Source organism: Nansenia antarctica, assembly GCF_963989245.1.
Source record: "Nansenia antarctica genome assembly, chromosome: 19".
NCBI classification, from domain to species: domain Eukaryota; kingdom Metazoa; phylum Chordata; class Actinopteri; order Argentiniformes; family Microstomatidae; genus Nansenia; species Nansenia antarctica.
Genome location: NC_137692.1, coordinates 22,006,234 through 22,023,872, shown reverse-complemented (window position 1 = coordinate 22,023,872; position 17,639 = coordinate 22,006,234). Strand labels below are relative to the sequence as shown.

The 17,639-nt window shown below is 42.5% G+C and overlaps 1 protein-coding gene across 1 annotated transcript; it reads left to right on the top strand.

Moving 5' to 3' along the window:
- The first annotated feature begins 582 nt into the window (after positions 1-582).
- atg16l1 (ATG16 autophagy related 16-like 1) lies at positions 583-17,451 on the top strand. The gene is made up of 19 exons (XM_080548872.1): positions 583-653; positions 1,902-2,013; positions 2,340-2,433; positions 3,509-3,614; positions 4,391-4,464; positions 4,673-4,924; positions 5,354-5,419; positions 5,944-6,030; positions 6,153-6,215; positions 8,040-8,142; positions 8,492-8,597; positions 8,927-8,997; positions 9,925-9,996; positions 12,669-12,789; positions 13,049-13,154; positions 14,082-14,231; positions 14,592-14,639; positions 14,735-14,836; positions 15,253-17,451. Exons 2-19 carry the CDS (start codon positions 1,908-1,910, stop codon positions 15,344-15,346), a joined length of 1,821 nt encoding a protein of 606 aa, XP_080404998.1. The 5' UTR covers positions 583-653; positions 1,902-1,907; the 3' UTR covers positions 15,347-17,451.
- The last annotated feature ends 188 nt before the right edge of the window (positions 17,452-17,639 follow it).

The following is a 17,639-nucleotide window of genomic DNA, read 5'->3' as shown; positions in this document are numbered from 1 at the left end:
CTCTGCCCATAAAAATCTGCCCAACTTGACACTGTAGTTGTTAACTAACTCCAGAAGATGGCAGTAATGCAACACCAAGGAAAGCAAGCTGCCGTTAAACCCCCAAAAACGAAGAAGAAGAAGAAGGAAGAGGGGAAAAAGAAGAAGAAGAAGACGATCTCAATTATGTCAAGAACGGGAGCTGCTTTGCTCGCGAGTTAATCTGTGTTGAATTCTTACTTAACCATCAGGAGAAATTACAATTATTTTAACATTGCACTGGTTGCATTGGGTGCGAACGGACTCGTTTAGATGGTGTGAGTCGATACGCTTTCAATTTTGGTTTTCTGCCGAAAATATCGCGACAACGTTATCTTAGACTAGAGAGCTGGGGGGGTATTCCATCAACGTCGCTAAAGGAAAATCCTCAAGTCTCGCGAGACTTATCAGAAATTGCCTGGGATATTTTTAAGAACTCTCGCGAGATTTACCAGACTAAACCTGGATTTTCTTTTTTAGCCATGTTGATGGAATACCCCCCTTGCACATCACCACTCCGGAACCGTCTAATTGCTGGAATGCCCTAAGAATTGAATGGGACGGGTTGTCAAACATGACTGTATCCAGCTAGGATAGTTTATGATACAGTGCTTCTATTGGGATCTTCTTAATCAGTAAGGAAAATGTGTTACAATGTAACATTCGCACACCATTATGACGTCATAAAGCAATGGAATAGCTTTAGCCGCGCCATGGAACGTTCGTTCGTTCAAGGTTCTAGAATCTAATATTATCAGTCTAGACATGTTGTTGTGAACTTGCATGCTTATTTTTGGGTCTGAGCTTAGAATGATAAGGTTCTATCTCCGTTTAGAATGATAAGGTTCTATCTCCGTTTAGGGCAGTTCAGAGATATTGAGCGTCAATGTTTTTACATTCCGTTGTGTTCTGTGAGATGGAACCTTTGTATTTTATGAATTACTAACTAAAAAATGTCAACATTTTAAAAATAACACCACACAGGCATTAATAAACACCTAATGGATCAGACTATGTAAAAAACTCAATTTTGACAAAAATGGAGATAAAACCTTATAATGCTAACGTCACGAAACGGTAGTCATCCAGGAAGTCATGTGTTTTCTAACTTAGCTACTCCATAGCTAGAGAATTGTAGTGATCGTTTATAATACTACTATCTAACATATTTCATATAATTCATCTAGCTAGTTTAGCCAGCTGCTACGGAAGCCTGGTTGGTTACTGGCACGTTTTGGAGGAAGCTAAGCTTAGCTACACTTAATCTGGGGTCACACAACGACAGACAGACAGTCTAAGATGCCTTTAGCTGGCCTACCAGGGGGCTTGTCACAGTTGGATTCATTAGGAGAAGTGACATTTGTGGGTTAGCAGCTTGTGTGTTTGTACGCTGGTACCTGCTGGTTCTGGCAAATGGATGCCGCTCCCTCCTCAGATCATGACTTTGCAAATAACTCATAAGGAAATGCATGTCCCCTAGATGCATGTTGATGTGGTCCTCCTGTCTTCCTAAGACCCTTGTTGTTGATTGGTTGATGGTTTTCGGAGCCTTTAAAAAAAACAACACACAACAACATGCTCTATTTTGTAATATAGGCTACCCTACACAGCCCCAATACCCATTTCTCTGTAGTCTATTATTCCTTTTGAATTCCCACAACACAAGTCTGGCCTGGTACCATCTAAAGCAGGACCACCAACTATCTCAACGTGTATTTGAGCTAGGGCCAATTTGTAAGACTCTTGTTGCCGGATAATTGATCATGAGTTAATTGATTGAATCCTCTGAATAGGTTCCAATTCCTCTGAATCAGGTGTCATTCTCTTCACACATTATGCCTTTTCCACACAGAGTTTTTGATGGCGTCGGTGTGTCTCTGCAGGTGGCGATGGCGGAGCGTCATGTGGAGTGCTCGTGGAAGAGGCACGTGGCCGAGCAGCTGAAGCAGAGGGACCGTGTCCAGAGTCAGGCCTTCGAGGAGATTATCCACCAATGTTGGTGACCCACCATATAAACGTGTGAAATTATATATATATATATATGTTACGGTACATGTGGGAAAACGGTACATGTGGGAAAACTAGGGTTGGGGTTAGGTGCTACGTCGACTTGGTACATGCTGGCATGTCTAACTCTAACCCTAACCCTAACCTTAGCACCCTAGCACCTAACCCTAACCCTAGTTTTCCCACATGTACCGTCTTCCCACATGTACCGTAACATACTGTGTATATATCTTTTCAACCATAAAGTGTTCTTTGAAAGTGTGGTGCTGCAAGTTGTGACTGAAGGACCTTTGTTGATTGTTTTTATGTCTCAGATAACCGTCTGTTGGAGAAGTCAGACCTACAGACTGTACTTTCAGAGAGATATCAGTCAGATAAATATGACCTTCAGAACAGACATGACATCAGGTAAGTTTCACCTTCAGAACTCATGGGGGGTTTCCCCAGACACACGTCACAAGCCTAGTCCTGGACTAAATCACACATTCAATGCAAAATCTCCATTGAAGATGTTTTTTAGTCTAGGATTAAGCTTAGTCTGTCTGGAAAACCAAGGGGGGTATTCCACGAATGCTGCTAAAGGAAAATCCAGGCTTTAGTTTGATAAATTGTGATCATTTCAGTGTGAATTTCCGTTGCCTGAATGTGGCTGATACAAATCGCTGCTGCGTTACCATGGCAACTTGTGCCTCAGAACTAACCTGGTACCTACCAGGTTAACTGTCGATGGTGGGTAAGGTGTATTTTTTAGGGCTTTCACACAGCCAAGGAACCGTTCCGGTTCTCGTTCGCGAACCAAGTCTGGAACCGGCCGGTGTGCTTCGACCGAAAAATAAATTGGTTCGGAACCTGAAAAGTTGGTTTGCAGCGGGAACCAGAAAATAGTGATTCTCAAGCGGGAACCGAAACGTAGAACAGTCACGTCGTCAGTGGGGTGTGTCATATCACCCCATATGTGGGTGTTTTTGTTTATCCCGCCCCTTCATCACCCAGTGTTGATGACACGGATGGTTCCGGTTGCACTGGTATGAACGCGGGCTGGTTCGCCAGACAGCACCAAAGGTTCGGAGGTTCCAGAACGCAAACGGGAACGGTTCCATGGCCGGTGTGAAAAAGCCCTGTGTGAGAACGCAGTTTACATGATAATTGTCTCCATGGCAATTACCCTGGTCAGGACCTTGTATGATTCCATGGAATTTACAGGGCAGGCTTAGGTGTGAACAGAAGCCTGAACATTGCCTGGTCCGGCACGTAAAGTGTTTTAAAGTTATTTCTTCTGAGTGGGGCAGTCCCACTCATATTTTTCATTTTTATTGACAGATACAGTAGAGATTTTGACAGGAAGGATGGGTGAGAGAGAGAGGAGGGATGACGTGCAGGATATGTCCCCGGCCGGAATCGAACCGGGGACCCTGCGGTTACATGGTCAATGCGGGTCAACCCGCTACGCCACCTAAGTGTTTTACTTTACTTGGTATTTCAGCCCTGGGTCGGATTCAAGAAGTCATGACGCCCTACAGCAGGAGATGGCCCACATGCGGATCAAGCACCAGGTGGAGCTGACCGAACTGCATAAGAAACGTGGGGAGGTTAGCCTGGTCATTCTTGTCTGTTTATCACCCGCCTGCTTCCCTACACACCCTGGTAACTGCTCTGCAAAGGCCTCCGCAAGATTGGAGTTGTCTGTGTTTTGCTGACGCACATATAGGGATGGGAATGGACCTATCGCCAAGCCACGCCCCCCCAAAATAGAAATTGTCCAATCATATCACGGCAAAAGTCTCTACAGGCAGAAAACTCGGACAAACAACTCGCTAATATCTGATGGTGAAAAGCTTCTAGGCAAAATATTCTTGTCATCTTTTAAAAAAACATGTCTATTACTTGCTGTGGTAAATCAGAAATCAGAAATTTGCCAACTCCCGCCATTGTAAGTCATTGAATGTCATTCAGTCACGGTCGGTCAGTCAGTCACTGTCAGTGAAGCGTTGTTTGTTTGTCTGAGTTTTCAAAGGGGGGCGTGGCTTAGCGATAGGTCCATTGATAAGATGTTATTGAAACCCATTATCGATTCTGCTTATCGTTTCGATTCTTTATCGATTCCTGATCAAAAAAGGCCTACACAGGTTTTGAGCATCAATGCAGCTGTTGTATTATGATGCACAGGTTTTTACAATGTGCAACTCTCAGCGTATGCACAAAAGGCAAGGCAGGTTTATTTGTATAGCACATTTCATACAACAGGGGCAATTCAATGTGCTTTACATACAGCATTACAAAGATGCAAAACATGCCGAGAAAAACATGTTGTAGCCACCTTGTCTTGGATGGATGTTATGACCGAATCTCTGTCTCTCTTGTGTAGCTGGCCCAGAGTGTCATTGAACTCAACAACCAGATTCAACAGAAAGATAAAGAGATCCAAAGCAACGAGGCCAAGTGAGTCAAAGCCCTACTCTATTCCGAATTTCCGTGCATGTGATGTGTGACGTGTGCCTTTTGAGTTTTAACGATCCTTAGCATCGGATTTGGGAGTCCCTCGAATTCCGATTCAAATTGAATTTGTACGTCGTACCTCTTGCATTCACAGTCAATCATGTCGTCACACCGTCATCATCCTCCTCCTCTACGTTTGTCCTTTGTTTAGAATGCTGGAACACCAGCAGCAGATTTCTAAACTGGAAGGGGATTGCAGAGAGCTGCGCAACTCTCTCCAAGACCTGGAGCGAGCCAATCAGACGCTGAAGGACGAGTACGACGCCCTGCAGATCACGTTCAGCGCCCTGGAGGAGAAGCTGCGTCGTACCACGGAGGACAACCAGGAGCTGGTGTCCCGCTGGATGGCGGAGAAAGCTCAGGAGGCCAACCGCCTCAACGCAGAGAACGAGAAAGACTGCAGGTATGAGAGGGGAAAAGGAGTGGCAAAGGGGACCAAACTGTGGATCTATTCTACACAGTGCCCCAATGGATGGTGGTCAGCACTCAGCAGACAAGCTTACAATTAAATCCACCGCAGTGTACTGTACATGACAGTTAATTGGTGCATTTGACAGTTTGTGATCTTAGAATTATAAGGTTCTATCTCCCTTTAGGGTAGTTCAGAGATATTGAGCGTCAAAGTTTTTACATTCCATTATGTTTTATGAGATGGAACCTTTGTATTTTATTAATTACTAACTAAAAAATTCTAAATTTTAAAAATAACACCACACAGGCATTAATAAACACCTAATGGATCAGATTATGTAAAAAAAAAACTCAATTTTGACAAAAATGGAGATGGAACCTTATAATTCTAACGTCACGTGTTTCTTTTTTTACTTGACAGACGCAGACAAGCGAAACTTCAGAAGGAGCTAGCAGACGCTGCCAAAGAGCCTCTGCCCATTGACCTGTGAGTACCGCTGTTAGAACCACAGCAACATAGAGTCTCGCAGATCTGGAGTAATCTGTGTTAATGAGTATCTTTAAAGAGTTAAGTTGTAGACAGAACTGAACAATACACAGCAACATGGGGAGGCTACTTGGGATATATTGCTGATCAGTAGTAAGACTGAAGTTAACACATTGGATGAGTGTAAGAGGTGATCTATGGGTGCTTTTTTATTTATTTTAATTTTTATTTTAGATGTCCTTTTCTCTATATTATTTTTGTTTGGTGACAGCAAGAGTTATTCTGTGATATTGTTATGATTTTATACAAAAGTTGTATGAGTCGAGAAATGTGTTGACCAAATGTGACAATATGAAATACTGATTATTTAAAAAGTTAAGTTATATCCTGCTTATTCTTTTATTCATTTTGGATTTCTGCTGCAATGCCAACGTAATGAACCTGTACCCAATAATTGTACTCTTTGTATCCGTACGTCGATGTAACAAAAGCAATTCTGATTCTGATTCTTCTGTCCTCCTTAGGGACGATGACATCGAGGTTCTTGCCGAGGATTCTGGGAAAGCAACCGGAGAGGCTCCTCTTAACAGACCACCGAACCGCACTCCTAGGTTGGGAGAACCTTTGTGACCCAAACATGTTTTTCAAAGATTAACCCAAACTCTCGTTTTGTTTGCAGGAGATCTCGCATCATCACTTAAGGAGATAACTCTCTTTTTGTCCTTTCTTGTAGTAAACGTTTATCCTCCCAACCTCCTCCAGGTGGCTTGATGGACTCGATATCTAACATATTTGGGTATGTAAGTTGAGGACTTACTGCTCTGTTGTGTTTTTTTGTGTTTGTGTCCACTGTCCAGGGTCTTTCCTGCTCTGTGGGTCTCTCTTTTTACGTCTGTCCTCATGTTGATTTGGGGGTCCCATGCTCTTCTCTGGTGGGTGTTTATCCATCTTGTTGTTGATGGCTTCTCTCTGTCTGTCTGCAGCGTGTCTGAGTCTGTGCGGCCTGGACTCCTCCCTTCTGACCCCAGGTGAAACGCCAGTGTGTGGTGTCTGCCGGGCTCACAGCTGTGTGTGTATATGTGTATGCTAGACATTAGACAGGGTTCCCACACCTTCTGAAACATCAAATGCAATTCAAGCGCCTTTCAAGGCCTTTCAAGACTCAATACCCTTAAATTCAAGGACCCAACTACGGCATAGTTTGAGACAGAAGTAGTTGGCGAGCTAAGTAAAACATTTTTGAATATCTTTTTCTTTTTTTGAGAGAGAGAGAGAGAGAGAGAGAGAGGGAGGGGAATTTAAGCACTTTCGATGACCCATGTCTATTTTCAAAAACTTTTAAGACCTTGATTTCTTTTTCTCGAATTCACAAACTTTCAAGGACCCGTGGGAACCCTGCATAGCATATTGAACAACAAGTAGACCCATCATGGCATCATCAAATCTGGCTTTAGTGGAAAAGATTGGAACGTTTTGTCCGAATTATTTTTCTTTTCTTTTTTTAACCATAAAATTTGGCATGACACTGGTACTGAATGGTTCCCGTGAATCTTTAAGCTGATCATTGGTTTGGAATGGGCTCTCTCCACAAACATTGCATTGTTTTGTTCATTAACATACAACTTACAAGATATTTGCTAACACATTTTGTGGTGTGAGGTCTTACAAGAGGTCAGTGTACGTTCTGTGATAACAAAAGCTCAGCTTCTAGTTTTGAGCAATTCTACCTGTCTGTTGTTAGACTGACTTTTTTTTTGTTGATAATTACAAATTCTTTCTTCAAGGCTTCCCTTCCTAAAGCAGTAATAATAATAATAATAATAATAATATAATAATAATAAATAACCTTTATTTGTATCACACTTTTCCTGCAAACGTTGCAGCTCAAAGTGCTCCAATCATTATAGAATCATCATTTCAATATTTAGTCATTTAAAGGCAATATTTAAAAAAGATGGGTTTTTAGTCTTGACTTGAACATATTTGCTGAGGTTGCATCCCTAATGTAAACTGGCCAGTGCATTCCACAATCTGGGTGCATAAAATGAGAATGCAGCCTCATCAAATCTCTTCTTTTGTACATGTGGTACACAGAGAAAACCAGCATCAGAGGACCTGAGAGCTCTATGTATCAGTAGGCCTATGTTGTATGGTTGAGCGATGGCCATGAACGTATTAGCAGCACATGATGCAAGATGATTGAAATCCATTACTTCCTGACAAAATGAAGAATGTTTTTCCTCCCATCGCTCTGCTTTCTGACCCGGCATTGGCTTCCCTCGGACCGTTGCATGTCATGCTGTGAGTGGGTTCACTTGTTTCTGTATGGGTGTTTTGCTCAGGTGGGTGGAACTAGCCTATTTCCGGATTGCATTTCCTCGATTTTACCACCAACTGAATTACAGCCAGACTCAATTATGGGAGCTACTCAACAACTCCTTCCCCCTGGTTACATTAAGGCCCACCCAGCCTGCATATTAATCAAGTGGACCCAGTTTTATAAGCATACGGTTGTTTTTGTTGTTCTTCTATTTTCCTGTAAATGTTTAGATTGAAGAGATTTTAGATGTTGCATTGTGGGAAGGGTTTCACACTCACAGCGTTCCTTCCCTGTCAGCAGACGGCGCTCTGGGAATTCGTTCGGCAGCTCGCCTGAAAACACAGAGGCGTCCTCTGGAGTGTGTGCCGACGTCCGCGTCCCCTCCACCGCCTTACATGTGTTTGTAAGTATTGTTGTGGATATAATTGATTCTTAATAGATTTAGTATAGCATATATGCATTTCGTGACGTTAGAATTATAATGTTCCATTTGGTCAAAATTTTGTTTTTTCACTTAATCTCATCCATTAGGTGTTTATTAATGCCTGTGTGGTGTTATTTTTAAAATGTTGAAATCTTTGAGTTAGTAATTCATGAAATACAAAGGTTCCATCTCTTCAAAACATAATGGAATGTAAAAATGTTGACGCTCAATATCTCTGAACTACCCTAAACGGAGATAGAACCTTATCATTATGACCTCACGATTTGTCTTTGCCGAACGTAAGCCTGTGTGTATCTTGTGTCTTCAGGAAGCTCATGACGGGGAGGTGAACGCAGTGCGCTTTAGTCCTGGGTCACGACTCCTAGCCACAGGTGGGATGGACCGCAAAGTGAAACTGTGGGAGGTGGTCTCAGGTACGTCATAGTCTTTAATCCGGTGGGTATAGATGAGCATGTTTGAGAGCAATATAGTTATTCCACATCTGCAGGTTAGTGAACAGATGTTATAGGTGTGATTGCCCAGATCCCTTCTCATCCAAGCGTGATCTATGTATTATTTGATCTAATTTGCCTGACAGTTAGATAGAAGGATCAGAACATTTGTTAATGTATTAATTACATTTTTAAATAATAAATTATAGATTTAATTTATTAAATTAAATTAAATTAAATTACTGTAGATGTATTTTTTGTAAAAAAATGAAAACAAATATTTCAGTGCTGCTCTGCATTTCTGTGCGCAGGTCGCTGTGAGCCGAAGGGATCTTTGACAGGCAGCAACGCTGGGATCACCAGCATCGAGTTTGACAGTGCGGTGAGTGATGATGTCATCATCCATCTTATTCTCATGTTCCCAGGTTTACTGTTCACTCCACCAGGGAAGGAAGAGATTGGAATTAGATTAGATTAGATTAGATTAGGTGGTAATTAGAGCAAGATGGTAGTAGTTCTACCTTGCCCTCCAATGGGATAGGTGGATTCTTTCTCATCTTGCACACACACACACTCACACACGCACACACACGTATATCTACAGTGGGGGAAATATGTATTCAACACATCAACAATTTTTCAATTCAACATATTTCCATTTCAGCTATTTTTTAGACCAGACATTGGCAAGGCAAAAAAATACAGAGGAGAGGAGCATAGTAAGAAAATAAAAATTACAATGAATAAAAGCAAATATAAGAAGTAAATAGATAAAACATTGAATTAGACAATAGTTAATGGAAAAAAGACATTGATAGAAGTGTTTGTGTTTAATCATAACTGCTGCAAAACATGAAGGTTTTTAGCTTAAATATTTTAAGGGTTTGGGCCTGTTTGATTTCTTCAGGGAGTTTGTTCCAGGAGCATGCAGCAGAGTGACTGAAAGCTGCTTCACCGTGTTTTTGTTTTCACTCTTGGAATGATTATCTGATTAGTCTCAGCTGACCTTAGGGACCTTGCGGGAATATAGGATGGGAGGAGATCTGATATGTATTTTGGTCCAAGACCATTTTGTGATTTGTATGTAATCAGGAGGATTTTGAATTCAATTCTCTGAGAGACTGGTAGCCATTGGTATTAACTCAATAAAACTACACAGCTAAAGAAACTGTAACACTCCAATCGATAAAGTTATAGAGAGTCTATCTCCAATCATTTCAGATTTACACATGTCTAAGGACTAGGGGATGTCGGAGAAGGCCAATAGTTGTTGTTGTTTTTTCTGATTGGAGGTTCTTGTCTCTCTCAGGGCTCCTACTTGCTTGCTGCGTCCAACGACTTTGCGAGCAGGATCTGGACTGTGGACGACTTCAGACTGAGAGTAAGTACGCTTCAAGACCTCATGCTGCTTCGTAAACAGATTAGATTTTTTAATCTAAAGGCATTCTAGCATGCCTCTGTTTCAGTCAGGGCTGTTCTGGGGGGCAGCTCCCTCACGCGCCCATGCCAGAGTACAGTACGCAACAACCACTCATGTTATGGATTTAACGTGTCGAACGCCAGCGAGTAATCATCTACTATTTAACTTCTCATAGGACGTTGTTTGGAATGGATTTTTATCAGTTGACAAGAAAAGGTATGCTATCTATTTCATTGTGAATTGTTACTGCTGAGCTCGTGTGTGTGTGTGTGTGTGTGTGTGTGTGTGTGTGTGTGCGCGTGTGTGTGTGTGTGTGTGTGTGTGTGTGATTATCAAGTTAGCTGTTGGGTGCTAATCAAAGTTACACAACGTTGCCAAGCAAAGGAATTCCTGTAGTTTGACCTTTTTTTCCTCACACGTTTGTCGTTAAAGTTGTTGCACTTTTCTTACCGGTCCTATATCAGTGCAGACTGGCAGGGTATAAGCATGGGTTGCTAGCCTGTCATGAACTGGCCAGATAATGAAGCATTGTTCTTTTTTTATTTGATTTGTTGACTTCGATTGTTGATCGATTGATAGTATGAAACAAAGTTTCAGTGTGAACAAATCGTGAATCCCGTCGATACTATTCTATCATACTACTGATGAAGTATCAGGGTCTTGAAGGGTCGTCCCATTTAATTGGGGAATATTTTCAACCTCTACTACCCCTTGTGAGTCTGTTCCGAGGGGCAAGACGAAAAAGCGAGTGGCACTCCGAAACGAGAGGTAAAAAATTGGGAAATGGGATGGGGCCTAAGTGGTTCATCCAACTTCTACTGTGTGTGTGTGTGTGTGTGTGTGTGTGTGTGTGTGTGTTTCATCCAACTCCTACTGTAGAGACGACTGTGGCCTGACTGTCATAGAAGTTAAAACTGGGGGCGCTTAGTTGGCGTAGCGGACTATAAGCGTTGACCATGTAACCGCAGGGTTCTCGGTTCGATTCCGGCCGCGGACATATCCTGCATGTCATCCCTCCTCTCTCTCTCTCTCTCTCTCACCCATCCTTCCTGTCATATCTCTACTATCTCTATCACAATGAAAAAAGAAAATATGAGTGGGACTGCCCCACTCAGAAAAAGAAAAAAAAGAAGTTAAAACTGAACTAGGACCAGGCTACTCCTTCTCTCTCTTTCTTTCTCTCTCTCTCTCTCTCTGACTCTCTCCATCCCTCTCTCTCCATCTCTCTATCTCTCTCTCTGGCCAGTGACCATGGGAAATCGTGGGTCCCAAAGCCAGACCAATTGAGAACCACTGATTATATAAAAATTTGTAAAAATATGTAGGGTTGTATGTATGCCCAACCCAACCTACCTCTGTTACTCGTTCTCAATCAATGTATGTATATGCCATATGAACATTGGTACCTTTTATAAATCATCTGCTTTCAGGTGTTTGTGAGTAACAGGTTCCCACGGGTCCTTGAAATCCTTGAAAGTTTGTGAATTTGAGAAAAAGAAATCAAGGTCTTAAAAGTTTTTGAAAATAGACACGGGTCATTGAAAGTGCTTGAATTCCCCTCTCTCTGTGTAATTTAAAAAAAAAAATATTCCAATGTTTTTTACTTAGCTTGTCAACTAGTTCTGTCTCAAACTATGCCTATGTTGGGTCCTTGAATTTGAGGGAATTGTGTCTTGAAAGTCCTTGAAAGGAGTTTGAATTTGATGTTTCAGAAGGTGTGGGAACCCAGATAAGTCAAATGATGTTGGTCGATGATGTGATGATGTAAAAGGTCTGATGCCCAACCTCCCCCCAGCTGCCCACTGGCTCCCAGCAGCCCCTGCTCTCATCCCAGCATGCTCCAGTCGTGCAGTGTCGGGCACACAGGGGCTGCTGACAGACAGGATGACCTCACAGTCTGTCTCTCTGAAAGGCCACAGGTGCACAGTGATGATGGACATCCAATATTAACCAATCACAAAGGAGAATGAGGCTCTGGTTATGGGGTTGGGCCAATGATCACAAATGTCCATGCTGAGACCAGACCACACACTTTCCCATCTGATGCGAGACATTATTAAAACAGGGTTTCCCCACGGGTCCTTGAAAGCCTTGAAAGTTTGTGAATTAAAAAATAATAATAATCAAGGTCTTAAAGGTTTTTGGAAAAAAGACATGGGTCATTGAAAGTGCTTGAATTCCCCTCTCTCTCTCTCTCTCTCTCTCTCTCTCTCTCTCTCTCTCTCTCTCTCTCTCTCTCTCTCTCTCTCTCTCTCTCTCTCAAATATATATATATATATTTTTTTTTTTAATGTTTTAGCTCGTCAAGTAGTAAATAAGTCTCTGTATTGCTTAACTTTACACATATTTCACAATATATTGTTTTGCTGCGCTGTGGTAGAGAAGGCAAGAGACCATCTCGTGTTCACACATTCAAGCCTCTCTTTTTAATTGTTGTCTGTGAGCGGATAGTTCCTATTATATCAATTCTCATCTAGGTCTGTCTCAAACTACGCCGTGTTGGCTCCTTGAATATGAGGGAATTGAGTCTTGAAAGTCCTTGAAAGGTGCTTGAATGTGATGTTTCAGAAGGTGTGGGAACGCTGTATTAAAATAAAGTTCAATCCTCAATTACACTCCTTCCTGTCTTCCAGCACACACTCACAGGGCATAGCGGGAAAGTGCTTGCCGCCCGCTTCCTGTTAGACAACGCACGCATCGTCTCTGGGAGCTACGACAGGACCCTGAAACTCTGGGACCTGCGCAGCAAAGTTTGTAAGAGTAGATTTTTTCTTTCTCCAGTTGTTGTAGAATTTCATTAACATTCCTCTCGATCTTTAGTTGTTTCCCTTGTAATCCACCCCTAAATGGCTTTTTGAAAGGTTGAAGCATATTTTCATAGTTTGGCCGTGAATTTATCCCTCAATGTTTGTTTGTTTGTTTGTTCTACCCCCCACTGGATTTGTGTTTTTGTAGAATGGACTCTTTGGTCAGGTCAGTCCTCACTTCTAAACACACACTTTCCCTGTCATAGGCATGAAGACTGTGTTTGCTGGATCCAGCTGTAACGACATCGTCTGCACGGAACAGTGTGTCATGAGCGGCCATTTCGATAAGAAAGTGCGCTTTTGGGACATCAGGTGAGACTCGGGGAATCTAGCGGTTTTGAGGTGTTAGTTGTTTTGGGTGTTTTGGGGTTTAGTGTAAGGTTTAGTATTGGGATTTATTTATTTATTCGTTTATTTAAAAGGAACAATGGACAGCCATTGTTAGCTGGGTAGCTAAATGACATCAGCAGTCCCTGGGCAGGTAGATCCACAGGGGAAATACGGCCTCAGGTGTTATAAACAATTTAAAACAGAATTACAGGACATAGTAAAAATCACATAAAGCAGAACTACAGGAAATAAAAACATCACATCAGGGTTGGACTCTGGAGTTGTTTTAACTGTCTTGTCATGCACTGTGCAGATTTGTTCTAGTGTGGCTTTGGTCTGACATCTAGAGCTGAGAGTATTGTCTTTGGTGTGACATCTAGAGTGGAGAGTATTGTCTTTGGTGTGACGTCTAGAGCTCAGAGTATTGTCTTTGGTGTGACATCTAGAGCTCAGAGTATTGTCTTTGGTGTGACATCTAGAGCTTGAGAGTATTGTCTTTGGTCTGACATCTAGAGCTCAGAGTATTGTCTTTGCTGTGACATCTAGACCTGAGAGTATTGTCTTTGGTGTGACATCTAGAGATGAGAGTATTGTCTTTGGTGTGACATCTAGACCTGAGAGTATTGTCTTTGGTGTGACATCTAGAGATGAGAGTATTGTCTTTGGTGTGGCATCTAGAGCTCAGAGTATTGTCTTTGTTGTGACATCTAGAGCTCAGAGTATTGTCTTTGTTGTGACATCTAGAGCTCAGAGTATTGTCTTTGGTGTGACCTCTAGAGCTCAGAGTATTGTCTTTGGTGTGACATCTAGAGCTCAGAGTATTGTCTTTGGTCTGACATCTAGAGCTGAGAGTATTGTCTTTGGTCTGACATCTAGAGCTGAGAGTATTGTCTTTGGTCTGACATCTAGAGCGGAGAGTATTGTCCATGAGCTGGAGCTCCTGGGCAAGGTCACGTCTCTGGACCTGAACCACGACCGTACGGAGCTGCTCACCTGCTCCCGGGACGACCTGGTGAAGATCATCGACCTGCGCAGCAACGCTGTGAGACAAACCTTCAGGTAGGGGGCGTGTCATTGTACCACATGTACAAAAGAAGAGATTCGGTGAGGCTGCATTCTCATTCTATGCATCCAGATTGTGGAATGCACTGCCAGTTTACATTAGGGATGTTCAAGTCGAGACTTAAAAACCCAGCTTTTTGATGTTGCCTTTAAATGACTAAATAATTAAATGATGATTTATATAATGATTGGAGCGCTTTGAGCTGCAACGTTTGCAGGAAAGGTGCTATACAAATAACGGTTATTATTATATTATTATTGGGTTATCCTGATTAATCCCTAGCTTTATTTACCCTTTGTTGAATATGCAGAACCACAAGTTTTCTCACCAACGTTTTTCTCTCCATCTCTCCATAGTGCTCAGGGCTTCAAGTGTGGTGCTGACTGGACCAGAGTGACCTATAGGTAAGTAAAACACTCAGCGTTGACTTAACCACTCAGAATTCATTTTGCTGTAACATTAAACAACTATTTGTTAACCTTATTATTTTTGTTGCCAGTCCTGATGGCAGTTATGTGGCAGGGGGCTCTGCAGACGGAACTCTGTATGTGTGGAATGTTCTGACAGGGAAGCTGGACCGCACCCTAGACAAGAACCACAGGTGAGTTTAATCTCTCTCGTTGGGGCTCTAGAAATCCCAGTCCAACCCACATGACCTAGTACCACCCCCCAGGGTTCGACATTAACGGTTGCCCGATTGCCCGGGGCAAGTAAAAAAAATTGCCGGGTATGTTAATATCGGGTTTGTAAAATCACTCCACGATCATCTAGTCTGGTCTGGCCTCCTGCACCGTCTGTCGTTCTTCCTGCACACCAATACACAGATCCAGGATCCAGCAGCGCCGTCGCTGTCGCGCAAGACAAACAAAACTGGCAAATGTTTTACTCGCCCTGGGCAAGTAAAAAAAGTTAATCTCGAACCCTGCCCCCCCCCCCCTCGAACCCTGCCCCCCCCCCACCCACCCAGTCTTGTTTGACTGTTTATGCTTAGTGCTAATTGGACTTCTTCTTTTTCAGCTCTGCCATCAACTCTGTTTCCTGGTCGCCATCAGGAGCCTACGTGGTCAGCGTGGAGAAGGGCAGTAAGGCTGTGCTCTGGTCTGACATGTGATTGGCTGACAACTCTGTGCTCTGGCTTAATGCCATTGGTTGTTGACACGCTGTCTGGGACTGTAGAATGAAAGCGCAGACAGTTGTCAGGGGCTTCCACGACCCGACTACCCACTATGCAACCCTGTCACTCGCCCCCACTGGCTACGGACCACTCTACTCTGTGCTCAGATGTTTGTGTCCAGGATCTGTTTACCCCTGGCAGGAATGGGTTAATTTGTGGTGGAAATTGAAGGCAGCATAAATAGTTGGTGACCAGTTTCAGTAAAAGATAACCACGAACAAGGCAAGAGTTATCTCCCAAAGTGAAAAAAACGAAAAGAAACAACAACTCTAAAATTAGATTCTGAACATTTTATTTTTTTTCCAGTTGTTAATGTACGCAGAGCTGGATTGTCTGTTTTTATGGCTTTGAGTTTTACATTACGTTTTGGGGGCAGAGGCTTTTAATGTTCAAGTCTTTGGTCTCCTGGTTTCAGTTTAAAAGTTTTAAATTCAATTCCTATTTTTGGCCTTAAAATAATTCATCATGACTATTAGTGTAACAATATTTTTTTACCTCCACTGCTCTGTTTTCAAACTTGACTATCACAGGTGGAAGATGATGATGATGATGATGATGATGATGATATCTCAAAACTGTCTGGAAACATTGATATGAATTGCTGTTTGGTGAAATGTATACAGTAAAGAGTCTGAGGAAGTGTTTTGGAATAGAGGGAGAACATCCCTCTATGCCCTGCATGAAGGAGATGGATCATGTGTCATTACAATGGCCGTGCCCTCCATGTACAAGTAGGCACAGGGGATGTTATAGATGAGAACGGATAGCTAGACAGTTGTTATGAACCTGCAAACCTGGCACAAAGGCACACATCAGCTTGATATTATTTATTCAGGTGTTTCACCATGAGAGGAAGGTGACATTTCAGCCTTTGAGGTGTTGACAGTGTTTGCTGGTCTTCTTTGGACTGGGGGTATGCGCCATTTCTCTACATGCTTTTCCACCACATGACTTTTTGTTTGTCAATGCATTAGACAGGGTCGCTTCAACATATTCTACCCTCTTGTGTACATCAGCTGTTAGCATCTGGGCAGAAAACCACCCAGTCTGTGAGGGCCACATGTGAAGAAGGGGGGGAGTTATTAAGGCGTGGATAGTGTCATGTTTTAGATTTTGATTGGGTTATTTATTTATTCCCTATTGAATAAAACATTAAAACAGGTGTCTTAAAGCACTTGCTGATTATTATTATTATTAATAATAATAATAATAATACAATCTGGTTCACCTCATCTTTTTTGGGCTGGAGTAAAAAAACGGCACTGCTCTGAACGGAGGAAGTTTGTGTTTCCTAATCAGCCATGTCTCTGAACGGAGACGGCTCTGTCTCTGTGTACGCGCGTCTAGGCTCGCGAACGGAGGTCGGCTCTGTCTCTATTTCAGCAGTGCGCACTGCGTAGTTCCATCCCGGTGTTAAAAAGTAATGTTTTCAGAGTTTTCAGTAGAATCCATCATAGATTCTGCTAATCTCCAGGGACACAACTCTTCTTGTGACTAACCCCAAGCCTCGCTGGTGGCGTGCAGGTGGTGGGAGGGAGGTAGGAACACGTGCTGCTCGATCGGCCGTCCTTTCCCCCCCCCCCCCCCCCCCACTGCGATCAGCGAAACGATTGTAAAGAAGCTTAAGTTATAAATATAAGTATATATACTGTCTGTGCGTTTGAGAAACAACCTCTATCAGGGTTGGATACAACCCTGCTCTCTATATGTGGTGTTAATGTCTGCACACTAAAAAGTACAAGTGTGGAAACAGCGCTGTGTGTGCTTCTTGTCTTTGGGTTTGGCAGCTGGTTGCTGACATCAGATAAAAATGTAGTTCAGGTAAAACTATCCAGTACTCTATAGCCACCCATATGAGAGTTCCCTCTAACATTTCCAGTGATGTTAGAGATAAGAAAGAAAACATGAAGCACTGACACTTTTTTTTTTTGATATTGTCCTATTGTTTGCTGTAAGAAGTAGCTCAATCATTAAATGTTTGACTCAAAATGTATGCAATAACAGTTATTGCCCAATGGAGCCATTTAAATTCCACACAGCTCATTAAACAGCCATTTAAAAAAAAACAACAACATTGTCCCGTCTTGTGTTTCTGTTTTCATGGGCTCTACACCTCGTTCCAAATTATTATGCAAAGAATACCTCTGTGTCATTGGCTGCTATAGGCATAAAAGGAGAGAAACTCATGGTGTGGCCCCCATCTTCCCCTGACCTCAACCCTATTGAGAAC